The sequence below is a fragment of the Diuraphis noxia genome, unplaced genomic scaffold (assembly GCF_037042655.1).
Source record: "Diuraphis noxia isolate RWA-SAM2 unplaced genomic scaffold, SU_Dnox_SAM2 contig0002, whole genome shotgun sequence".
NCBI lineage: Eukaryota > Metazoa > Arthropoda > Insecta > Hemiptera > Aphididae > Diuraphis > Diuraphis noxia.
Genome location: NW_028301712.1, coordinates 19586236 through 19599906, shown reverse-complemented (window position 1 = coordinate 19599906; position 13671 = coordinate 19586236). Strand labels below are relative to the sequence as shown.

At 30.8% G+C, this 13671-nt stretch overlaps 1 protein-coding gene across 3 annotated transcripts; it reads right to left on the bottom strand.

Annotated features, from left to right (window-relative positions):
• Positions 1-2266: 2266 nt before the first annotated feature.
• 14-3-3zeta (tyrosine 3-monooxygenase/tryptophan 5-monooxygenase activation protein zeta) lies at positions 2267-12843 on the bottom strand. 3 transcript variants are annotated; one of them, XM_015525016.2, is made up of 6 exons: positions 12683-12843; positions 12288-12442; positions 5872-6205; positions 5655-5778; positions 3489-3652; positions 2267-2669 (listed from the first exon to the last, which is right to left on the bottom strand). In XM_015525016.2, exons 3-6 carry the CDS (start codon positions 6169-6171, stop codon positions 2514-2516), a joined length of 744 nt encoding a protein of 247 aa, XP_015380502.1. In that variant the 5' UTR covers positions 6172-6205; positions 12288-12442; positions 12683-12843; the 3' UTR covers positions 2267-2513. The 3 variants fall into 3 exon arrangements, with proteins under 3 accessions (XP_015380502.1, XP_015380500.1, XP_015380501.1); XM_015525014.2 differs by lacking the exon at positions 3489-3652 and adding an exon at positions 3703-3866 and having other exon boundaries at positions 12683-12842; XM_015525015.2 differs by lacking the exons at positions 3489-3652; positions 12288-12442; positions 12683-12843 and adding exons at positions 3703-3866; positions 7466-7845.
• Positions 12844-13671: the final 828 nt, after the last annotated feature.

The following is a 13671-nucleotide window of genomic DNA, read 5'->3' as shown; positions in this document are numbered from 1 at the left end:
CTGAAGTTGAAATATTATTTCGACTACTAATCATGTACACATACACATTACAAAATAAATAATGACACACATCGTGGTAAAATCAATACACTGTTTATAATCTAAGCCATTTACCACTATCTGCGGCACTGCCTGCACTTAATGTAAAGATGGCTGTTTTTTAGTCATTAAAAAAACATTTAAATTGCTTTAAAAATGGCATTTAGCTTTTATTGAAATTGTTTCATTACATTTACTTCAGCTTTCATTTTATATTCTTTACCATATAAACGATGCAATTAAGAGGGTTTAATAGTGTCCAATACTATAGTAATCAATTTATTAAACTACAATAATTTATTGAATCTTATCATTTTAAGGTATCTATGTATAATTAAATTTATTTGCCAATAAACGATGGCAGCAAAGTAGTATTGTTATATCTCCTTTGCTGTCAGTTAAATAAAGAAAATAATGGTATTATGATCTTGGTAGTAACAATTCATATGTTCAAAATGTTCATTATCTTTATTTTATTTAGAATGTTATTATATTTCAATTGAGAGTTGAATACACTAGTTTCAAATTAATAAAAATGATAGTTGAAAAACATATGTATCAGAATTTATTCAAAGTTTTACAAATTGGTGTAAAAATACAAGGTAAGTTCAATTGCATGTGAAGTCTTTTCATCAATGAGGCAAATTAAAAATAACTTACAAGATAATATGGACAAAGGAAGGTTCTTTTTTTTATATTTATCTATTGTTAACATTGAATAAGAAATTGCCGATTCCATCTACACGATTGATAACTGATAATTTTTATTTCAATTATCAAACTTATTAGTTTAATTTATACGCTGAATATTGTTAATAGGTTTATTGGTGGTGCAGGGGGAAAACCACAGTGGAAATGTGATACTGATAATATATAATATTATAGCCGCCCTAGTTACAAAAACATTCCAAGTTGCTTCATATAAAAATGAATACTCGAATTTGTCAAAGGTTCAATTATAATTAAGATTAGGAAAAATCAGACATTGTTGGTTGACAGTACCAAATAATGAATCTCCGTTAATTTAACCACTGCACTTCAATCATGTAACACATAAAACTTAATAATAGTATCTATCTACAAGACAAGTAGATATTTTTGGATAAAATTTATCATAAAATGAACATAATTAGAGGAAAGGCAATACACACAAACTATATTTAATAGTTAAAATCTATCTACGACCATTATATATGTATATATTTTTTTAAATCAAACAATTTGCAAAATAATAAAAGTGCATCTTATACAATTACTTACAATGGCTGCTTATACTTAATAACGAAAAACTTGTATCAATGTTGTAATAAATTAAGTTTATACCACATATATTGTATAAAAATTTTCAAAATGGAACACTTATATATCATAAAAATTAATCAAATGTTAAGATAATTGTCAGGCCGCGCTTTGAGAAATAAATTATGATACGACGAAATCAAGAGTTCAGAAAGGCGAGGAGAATTTAAATTATCACATATTACAGTTGTTAAGATTGTGTAGCAGGTTTAAAAGAATTAAAGATAAACAATTTCATTTTAAGTACAATAATAATTTGTATATAAATATATAAATGAAAAATAAAAATAAAAAGTAGATAACGATGTGAGCGAGGGAACAGGAATTGAAACTGGAAAAGATGAGATGACTACAGGCTAAAACCAGTAAGAAACCACTATATTCATGACTTGTAAAAGATAGAAAAATCACAGTAATTAGAAATTCAGCACAAATGTTATTATTACAACAAATTTTTTGGTTTTATATAATAAATATAAGTTATATCTATATAAATATATATATATATATATTTAATATATATATATATAAATACACATATACAAATACAATTATAAACGAATTATGAGAGTAAACAGTTTTTTTTTTACAGATATTGAAGTTATACACCGAAAAACCGGATTCAAAATTAAATATATATATATATATTATTTAAACACCATTAACGGTCAACATGAAGAATGCTGGCAATAGTGGTTTTTAGTAGTTTCAATTTGATACTTAATACTTAGATTGATTTGAAGATCTAAGGTACATTAATATCTAAAAGTTTCCGTAATTGCCAGCTATCGACTTGTTAAATGATCTAGTGTAACTATAACTTACTTCCAAAATGTATGTATATATATATATGTATATAAAATTATTTTTATTGTAATAACTCTATATAATAATAGTTATAAACATTCAATAATAATTAATAGACTAATAAAGAAAAAAAATGTGTTTATTTATTCTTACTCAAGACTTTTTTGTTTTTAAAGAACAGGTATACAAAAAAAAAAAAAAAGATTAACGAAAAAACAAAGAGCGTGTCGTGAGAGCGCAGTTGTGGGGCAGGTGGAAGATGAAGGGGCGCAGTTTCTCGTGGAAGTGTGTAAATGTTTGTTTTGCTTTATTAAAAATTATTATAGTTTTTTTTTAATTTGTTTATATTAAATATTTTAGTAAAAGAGTTAGTTGTCTCCAGTGGCTTCCTGGGGCTCATCGTTGTCTTGTGTATCAGACGTCCATAAAGTCAAGTTGTCACGTAACAATTGCATGATGAGCGTTGAGTCCTTGTAGCTGTCTTCATTTAATGTATCCAGCTCAGCAATTGCATCATCAAAAGCCTGCAAAAATCAATGTTGAACATTAAAATTGTAATAAATTTGTTTATTATTTAAAAAATATACGAATACAAAGCATTAGTAAGTCTGATATTTCAATTCCCATAAAAATACATATTTTATACATTTGGAGGTGATTTATTACTGTGAATTAGCCAATATCTTTAATTGTCACAAAATATAAGTTTCTTTAACTTATGAAAATCATTTAATATTAAATTTAACATTATTATTTTTTAAGTTCATGCAAATGATAATGACACCATACATGGATGACTAATTAAGTTATATTAAAAATATTTTTTTCAAATTGATTACCCATAAAAAATATAACTACAGTCTACAAACTATATTTTAATTATGTTAAGCTTATCAAAAATAAAAATAAGTTTGTTCAATTAGAAATGTTGATAGACTTTATGTTATATATATATAAAACCAGGAACTGGTATAACTACTTATAATTTATTTTAACCTATTAAAGCAAAAAGCTGACAATTATTATCATTTTTGTAATTGTTTATACTAATCAGTTCATAAATTACACAACTGTAATTAATATTTCAAAAATGTTGGGTTAGATATTAAAGCTAGAAAATCAAACTTGTTAGAACAGTGGCAGGTCATGGTCATGGAAATGTTTGATATTTCAAAACAATGTACAAAAATTATTGAGAAAAATCTACAAAAATAATTTTATTTTTTAGGATTTTTAATCACTTTTTGATAAACAATCACAAAGGTAAATTTATTTATGATTACAGACTGCCACTGAAAATAGTCAAAACAATAATTCTGGATTCTTTGGGGAAATAGGGGTACCTGTTTAGCCAAATGGCAAGCACGAGCAGGGGAGTTAATGATTTCATAATAGAAAACTGAAAAGTTCAACGCCAATCCAAGTCTAATAGGATGAGTAGGTTGCATTTTTGATTTGGCTATATCAAACGCCTCCTGATATGCTTTTTGAGAATCGTCCACCACCCCTAAATACCAATAACAAAAACAAATGAGTTAAATATTGTGAAATAAATACCTGTTTTGCTAGTTGGCAAGCTTTATCTGGTGAGTTTAGAATCTCGTAGAAAAACACGGAGAAATTTAACGCCAGACCCAATCGGATTGGATGTGTTGGTTGCATTTTTGCTTTACTGATTTCGAATGCATCCTGGTATGCTAGTTGAGAATCGTCAACCACAGCTATGTTTATCACACAAAAAATAGTTTTAAATCACAAAATAAAAAAAAAACACTGTTATTAAGCAATGAAAAATTGGCAGAACACAAAAAAACAAATTTATTATTTTTAACTAATGTTAATCCTAAATACATCAAATAATTAAACTTCAGAAGGACAAAAGTTAATTATCTTGACATCATTTGACACTAAAAAGTGTATTAATATAATTCATTGAAAATAAAATGATTACTGCAATTCAATATATTATTTTAAAATATTTTGATAAAAATAATAAATTAAAACGCTAGAGATATTCAATGGCCAAGGCCAGAAGTAACTATGAAAATGTAAAAATATAACCTAAACTTACATTTATATAAAATATATATTTATCATCAGTTTTAGGATATCATTCTCCTCACACAATCTCAGAAGAACGAAAGTTATATTAATAAAACATCATTTGATGAAATATTATTTATACTGTAGGGTGATAATTAAACCAAAAGAAATTTCAAAACTAGAAAAAGTTTAAACTATATAACTAAAAATACATAAAATGTAACTTATATCATCAGGTGTAAAAAAACATATTTCTTCACTCAAAATCAGAAGAACGAAAGTTATATTTATCAAACATCATTTGAATTTTTTATAAATTAGGTTTCAGGTTAACATCAATAGTTCTAAAATCTTCTAATAATTTAATTAATAGATTGAACATATCATCAGTTATAAAAAATGTTCATCACTTAGAAGTCGGCAGAACGAAAGTTATATTAAAAAACATCATTTGATAAAATATTTTGATTAATGGTGAAATACTGTAATAGATGATTAAGATAAAATTAAACTTCAAAATAATTAAAATAATTAAAAATTAAGTTTATATTATATATTATAAAATTAGTTTAAAACCACCAGTTTTAAAAAGTTAATAATTTGCCATATATACCTAATTAGTTGATTATTTGTATCATCAGCTATAAAAAAAATGTTCCTCATACAAACTCAGAAGAACGAAAGTTATATTAATAACATCATATGATTTTAAAACCTAACTGTTAGTGACTTAAAACACTATAAAACCAACGCACAAAAAATATTAAACCAAATCAACTAATTTTTTTTAAAACATTCACAAACAATATAACTGGCACACCAAATATTTCAGAACGTATTTCCATAATACGGCGCTGATTAAAGAAACGTATTATTTTCTGTTAATTTTCTCTAAACATAGCGATTTTAAAATTAATATAACTATAATTAAAAGGAGTTGCATATTTATAAGCAATAACTAATAATTTGATTAATCGTGATCAGTAAAATTAGGAATGCATATTGTTCCATAAATTGTTATTTTTAATATTCTTTATTTATGACATCATGCATGAGAATATATTTTTAAAAGGAGTATATGAAAATTACAAATGTTAAATTTTTTATTGTAATTTTATAAATATTATTTAAAATACAAAATTTATTAACACTAACTAGTTGTTTTAATTGCTTATAAGTTATCAGTACCTAACCTAACTTTAAAAATGCTAATTGATAATTAACAGAAGGACATAGTTAGACATATTTGATATTAATATAAATAATACAATTGTGCGAATTTAACATACCTAACAGCCTTAAAAAGAATATAACAATGAATATGTATAATATTATATTATATTTGGATTACTAAGAATTTTTATTTTTAAATTTAATCCTAAAAGAAATTATTTGAAATTCAGCCTTTTTTAAATTAATTAAAATTTAAAATTATAGGTAACTTCTACATAGAAGAATAAACTTACCATTTCTAGTTTCGCCAGTAGCTACTTCCGCTAGGTACCTATAATAATCACCCTTCATTTTAAGGTAGAAGACTTTGCTTTCAGCATTACTCGCTTTGGGAATTAGGTATTTGTCCAAAAGGTTCTGCAAAACAAATTATAAAAACCAAGAACAATTAATTTTTGTTTTAAAACTTACAAAACTATAAAGAGATCATAAAATATGTACTATACATACCAATACGTCATAGCAGATGTCCCTAAGTTCCTTTTCAACCTTTTCCCGATACTCTCTTGCCATTTGTTGTTTCTTCTCAGAACCTTCTGTTTTTTGCTCGATTGAAGAGATTACTCGCCATGATGACCGCCTAGCACCTACAACATTTTTGTAGGCTACCGAAAGAAGATTGCGCTCTTCATTAGACAGTTCCACACCAGTTTCAGTAACAGATTTCATTGAGCTAGCCATGTCGTCGTACCGTTCAGCCTGCTCGGCCAGCTTGGCTCTCTGAACCGAGTCTTCTTTATCTCCAGACATTTGATATTTAACTTGACCAACAGACTAATTTAACCTTTAAACAAAATAAATAATATTTGAGATGTATAAATACAAGATTTATTCAAAACTAATACAACTTGGATAATTTATTTATTTATAACATAATATTAATTTGATACCTATTATAAACATTTAATATTAATTACTTGAAGTAAAAAATAACTACCAACTGTCGTCAGATATTTTAGTAAGACAAATACAGTAATAATTTAAGTCACACCATTCAAACAGAATATGTAATAGTTGTGAATATATATATGATATTTGATTAAAACAGTCCTTAAACAATGTATGTTTGATTTAGTAAAACTTTAGACAAGTTTACCTTCAGGTAATAATTAAATTGACATAGAGGTAAACTAATTTGATAAATTATTATAATAGGTTACACAATCGGTATTGGTTAAAAAGAAAAAATCTTACAAGTTCTGCTTACGGTTTATAATAACCAGTAATGATGAGGTGGATTTAACTATTTAAGTCTTTGAGACTTTAAAACTTTAAAACGAGTTCAAAATTCGTAAGAGAAGCACGTAAAACAGAGACCCATCGGCGATAAGCTTGGTTAAGTTCTGGTTCGGTTTTATATATAGATTTTCAATGTCGAGTCGCAGCAAATCGGGATGCTATTGTGGTATCCGGATATTTCTAATAGACATTTTTTTTTGAACCTCCATAATAAGTTGCCAACCACTGTTAAATAACAAAACACTATATTTGGAAACCCATGGGATTGGAGGAAAATCGAAACCGTTTTCTATTTGACGTGCACGGAAATGGTGGACGGGGCCGAATAATTAGCGTCCGATCAATTATTCCGTCTACGACGTAACAGCGCCGCCTAATAAGGCGCAACATCGCTCGCGGTTCGGATGGGCATTGTTTGTCGAGACGATTTACCCGCGCGCGGCACGGGTTCCACCTGGTTATCTACCGGTTAAATAATGTAAACGGCGACGTATGTACAAGCGCGCGCGAGTGACACATAGTCGTGGAATGCGTTTACCGCATTGTGTTCCCCACCCGCCCGCGAACAAACACCATAACCACCGCCACCCCATAGAAGGTGTGATCGGGTAAAAACCATGCGGACGGACTTTTATAAAGCGATAGAAAAAAATGGTATAAGACTCAAATGATCTACACGTCGTCTAGGACAGACGGTTGGGGGCTCCTCCACCTAATCCCAGCCAGCTGGGGAATGTGCGCGTGTTAAAAATAGACCATAGATCGCACACTGGCTGGGACCGCCGTCGTATACCATACAACTCACCTATAATGGACGTGGACACGGCCGATGTGATAGAAATATTGCGCTGTGGCTAAAGAGACGGACGACGACTGTTATACGCGGTCACTATTAACACTGCCGGTACGCGACTACGGAAGAGGGCGGTACGCGAGTCAAAAGAAAAAAAAAATTGGTTCTCTGTAAATTTTTCTTTATTTATATATACATTTATATATATATAACACAAAAAGCGTATTAAAAAATTATTAGTACGGAGCAACTGCGTATAAGTTGTATGTACGAGCGAGAGTGTTTGTATATGTGCTCGTGTGTGTCTGTGAGTAGCAAGTACGCGCGCGCGCGGGCGCGTGTTCCACAGCCGGACGAGAGATTGAAAAACACGAGACGGAGTGCGCCGTAGAAGGGTGACTACGGTGGAGTGGTGTGATGACGGTGTTCGCTGTTCGATGAAACGGGGGGCGAGCGTGCGGCGGACGCTGCGTCCTACCCCCACCATACAATGCGCGCGACGGCACAATCGCGCGCGTACACCACGCACCGCAATCGATTGTGTGCGCGAAGGCACAGATTTGCGTTTGAATAATTTTGGCGCGATACATTTTGGTAAAGGCGTGCTCACGGGACGGGACGTCATCGAATTTTAACGTCTATATGGACACATGTGAACTGATGCAGAACAATATAATATATCGGATTCAATGATTTTGATTATATCTGTCGAATCGCCTAGGCGGGGCAACGAGAATAAAATAAATTTTATATGGACAACATGCATATTATTGTGCGTCGTTTAGCTAGCCCCAGTCGATGCTATTCCGGTTATGGTCACTGCGGCGCGCACGACTACGTCACTGACGCCTATTGCCGATTTTAACGTAAATTGAACAACGTATTAGTTTACCGACCGATACGTCACGTTTTCGATGACGCGGACGTAAATTAAAAGCGGTGGGGATCCGGGAGCTGATAGCCGGACGTGAGAGAAATACGATACGGGAATTATGGGAACGTTGCTGAGCACGGCAATAGAGTTGTATCTATAATACGTGTATCGTTGAATAACATAATGATATTCTGAGGTAATAATAACACAAAACAGATTAAATCGACATGATTTACAGTAAGAGTATACACATAGATATGTTCAATACAATAGTCGTGCGCGTGCGTGTAAAATATAAAAATACATGAGCAGAGGAAAGGCGCAGCGTGTTGCTGGGCGTATGTGAGAGCACAAGGTTCGATCGATAGGTATGTGCTCGCGCGCACGCGTGTGTATGTGCGTGGACGTCGGCCCCCGGGATTGCCACCGCTGCACCACCACTCGAACGCGACAGGCGCGAAGGCAAGCGGAGAAAGAACGAGCGCGCGCGCCGGATGGCTAGCAGATGAGATATGGCAACAGCGGTTTTGTTTTCGTCATGGAATTAACGTCCACCGCCGTCGAACATACACGGCAAACCGGACGACCGGCAGCGGCTATATATATTATTATTACAACATGTAGCGGCGACGTCGATCCGAGCGCGCGCGATCGGAATCGGAAATAAGTGTCCGCCACCCATCATCCTCGCTGCGCATAAAACACACAACACACCGTACACCTGGTTGGGTTTTCAAAGGGGGCATCATATTTTATATACCAACATTTTGCGCTTTAGAATTTTAGATTATAACAAATCTCTACATGGATTTCCAAATCCCTCAATCTATCCATTCGTGGCTCTGTCATTACATCTATATAGAATGTCGTAGATTATTATATAAGTAGTAATATATAAGAAATGTTTATTTATAAAATAATATAATGGTTTAATAATAATATAAGAGTATATGGAAGAGAAACTTTAAACGACGGAAAACTGTTGTAAGCATGTAACGGAAATTCTTGGGACACATATGACGTGAACAGACCGTGAATTGATATTTTTCCTAGGAATTGAGCGTACATCTACCTACTTGAACAGATAACAAGGTCGATGTCTTTTTAAGGCCATGCAATGTATGGAGATTTTGGGAACGTCACTACCATTACCATCCAATAAAAAGCTAAACAGTCATACATACAATTATTTATAATAATATTATTATAGCCAAGTTGATGTCGCAGTAAATATATATTTTAACATGCGTTACCTCCTTACAAAATTGTATTAAAACTAAAAGTCTATCCGGTTTATAACAATTAAAAATATATTTCTTCACTTTTTGTTTTTATTAACTTCTCGAGACAGTAAAAGCTTATTGGTTAATTTTATTAATATTTTCATAACCGTAACTAGAATTAAGAGATAGTAATTTATTACAATTATTAGATATTTAAAAGTTCAGAATTTGTCATTCATTACAAAACATAAAAATTAGAATGAATAGGTCAACATTTGACATTTCAATAAAATTTAATAAACCTTTAAATTTTCATGAATTACTAAATCTATAAAAGAAAAAGTATGTATACTAGCTACAACAAAGTTAAATTAAACAAGTGTTATTTGCCTACAAAAACATTTAATAGCATATAAATCCATTATTTATCAAATAAATAAAAAGCAAAATTTAGATATTTTATACGACAAAAGCCACAAAAAGTACAAATATAATTTTTATAATTTATGATATTATTTGAGATTAATTTAAAGTATCAATTAGTGTACTTAAAATTTTAGTTTACACATAAATTTGATATATAATTTAATTTTCAAAAATTTAAACAGTTAACAATTATTATATTATGTATGTTAATAAACTTTACATTATTTAAATTAGGGATAATAGGTACAATAGTCAACTATATACAAAATGTATGAATATCTAATTATATGAACACAGAATATATTTCTATTATAAGATAATAAGAGTAACTGATATTATATTTTATATGAACTTGGAGATAAATGATAATGCCTTATGTTATGTCTTCTGTATGTAATCAGGCTCCACCTGAAATATCATATCTATGCCCAGTTCCAGGTCCAAAAACACACTAAACTATATTACATATTGGTCCTTAATCGTAAACTATGTTCACACATACATGTAAGAACCTAAGCAAAATAACTAAATTAGGCAAAGGAAAAATATAAAATTTGATGAGGTTATATCACATTGTAGATTGGTCAATAATTTATTATATTTTATTTAGGTCTTTTCTGATCTTTACTTTAGGACCTTTACTGATTCTTTTTTTCTCAGTGTCAAGTAAATTTATAAGGTCAACTGTAAAAATATAATATTAAAAATGTTGGTTCAATTTAGGATCCTAAAAATAAATTAATCAAATAATTTTATAAATATAGACCATTAAATACTAAATATGAACTATGATGAATATAAGCATTGGTCTCCAGTAATTTAAAAATCCCAGAAATTGTATTATTTTGAAAAATTCTTGGATTAGATCTTAAATCTAAATATATTTTTTAGAATTAATGAAATTGTACAACACTAGTTAACGATAAACATTTTAAAAACGAAACATTATTATTAAGACAGTATTTACCAGAGGACACAATATAGACATAATTCAATCATAATCATGTTTGTAATAAAAAAATGAAATCAAAACATTTAGGCAAGTATATTTGATACCCAAATGTATAGTATGTTAAATAAGTAAAAAACTTATAATGGATTAATAGTGTTCAGTTAAAAATTAATGCTCTTAATCTATAAAATATTTTTAATTTATAGATTAATTCAATCATGGACATCAATTAATAAATAAATAGTAGTAAATTATTATGAGCTAACACTAATAAAACTAAGTAAGTGTGAAACGCTTGTAGAGTAATAACTGAAATGTGGTAACATTTAAATACTAACGTTTCCATGTGACCACATCACAGAGAAAAACGCTATACACAATTTGAGTAGTTTTCAATTTTTATAGATACTTAGTATCTAAATCATTAAAAACACAATTATCTTTTAATACAGATGTTAGAATCATAACCTAATGTGAATTAATATAAATATAATAATTTTTGAATATTCTGGTTCAAAAATGTAGAAATCTTTAGACCAAAACGAATAGCAACATACCATTTGCATGGAAAATGTCCAATATACAAAAGTTAATACATTAATTGATGGTGGGTCACTGTCAGACACGTTAAGAGGACGCTACACCCGCATGTGTTGTCTCCGTCTTACAAATACGTAACATTACAAAAACTGTTTCGTGCGGGAAAGGACCGAGAAGGCTACAGTCATAACTAAGAAACAAAATTCTCACCACAGATAAAAGGGAATTTCGACTGAGCAACATTGTTTTTATTTTTTTGAGATTAGAACTGAAAAAAAGTTATTCGATTTTGAAAAACGCAAAAATAATGAATTTTGAAACAATAAGAACTTTTTTTCTATTTGTGATATCGAAAAATTGAAAACAACGTTGCACAGTAAATGTTCCCCTTATTATGTGGTGAAAATTTCGTTTCTTAGTTATAACTGTAGCCTTCTCAGTTCTTTCCCGCGCAAAACAGTTTTTGCAATGTTACGCACTTGTAAGACGGAAACAACACATGCGGGTGTAGCGACCTCTTAAACATAAACTACTATTACACACAAGACAGAAATGTCTAAATTTAAGTTGATGAGTGAGAACAGTAGATATTAACAGTTGTAAATCCCGGGATAAATAAATCCTTTAAATCATATCTACCTGAAATTTGTTCATGATTGGAGAATCAACTACCAGCTCAACAGTAGATACAAGCAAGATACCACGAGGGCGACTATGCAAGATGCAACAACTTTTTGACGTGATAATATGCATGTTATATTATAATAATGAGCACACGAGATCGGCTCTATTTCATTACTAAATTTCAAACCATCATACCTGTACGGCAAATATTCGCCAAAGGCGTTCCAAATTGACTGCGACTGTCGTCTTATCTCACAGACGAAACTTTCAATAAGTGATGTGTTTTGTAGAATTTAGTGCACCTCACAAATACAAATATCGTTTAGCGGATGATTGCTCTGCTGCTAAGACTGTTGTTGATCCCAAACCAGCGATGCCATGAAACAATCGATAATTGCGTGTGTGAGTTGGTTAAATGTGTTATAGTTATTCGATAAGAATTATTAGAAATAATGAATTCACGGTGACGCAGTATTCAGTATGCAACAAATTTAAGTGTATGTAAAATGTAAATATATGAATGCACGCGTATTTATATGTGTGTAAAAAATAGCAAAAAAATTATTTAGAGAAGAAAAAATCAATCATACCTGCTATTTTAAGTATGCGTGACCGGAAGCGTGATGCGTTTTTAGAGGAAAACTATTCAGTAATTCACTAGTATTCACTTGGCAGCCATGTTTGATACGGTCTTGTAGAACCGGCGTTGCGCGCGCGAGGGCAGCACTTGTCCGGCGGCGGTGTTGAGTCACTCGACTGCAACCAACCTGCACTACACATGATCGCCAACGTAACGCCAAAGTGTGTTTTACCATAGAATAACATAATATGTTATTATGTTGTTATTATTGTAGATAATCCAAGGTTTGTAACATTGAATGAAAGAACAGAAACAAGTTTTCTCGGAGTGGAGCATGTAGTGGAGTGTGATAATTGATAAGGTTATATATAATAGTTTAGCACTGATAAAACTTTTGTAATTTCAAATTTGTACACGTCGTGTAACGACATAGTAATTATTGTATCTTGAGAAGATATTAAAGATAACAAATTAACAACAATCATCTATTCTGTATTTCTGTCATTCTGTGGCTCTGTGTCTGTGCCTCTGTGGTAGTGTGGTCAATGGTCATACAAGTCACATAAGTACACGTCACACGAGTCATACGTCAATCTTCCAAGTCTTTAGGTCGCGGCTCGCGGAGTTCAAAAATATATTATTATATAATAAACGTGAACGCTAATCGATAAAAAAGAGTCAAGGACCGGTTGGACAAATTTGGCCCGTCGAGTTTTTTGTGCATTATCAGCTCACTTACAAACTTGATAAAAAACACCTACAACCATTGTACTATGGTCTGGCAAGTTCAACACTTAGACTTCATTTCGTCAACATTAAACTCTTAATACATTTTCAGTCAGCAGCCTCACGACTTAAATGGCCTAAAATTGTCATGACTCTACAAATTTTATTCGGTAACTCAGCGGGTCAATCCGGCCCTGAAAAAAATCAAGAAAAAAAACAATAAATATTTTAATTGATAATCACAAAAAAAAATATAGATATCAAAATATTATT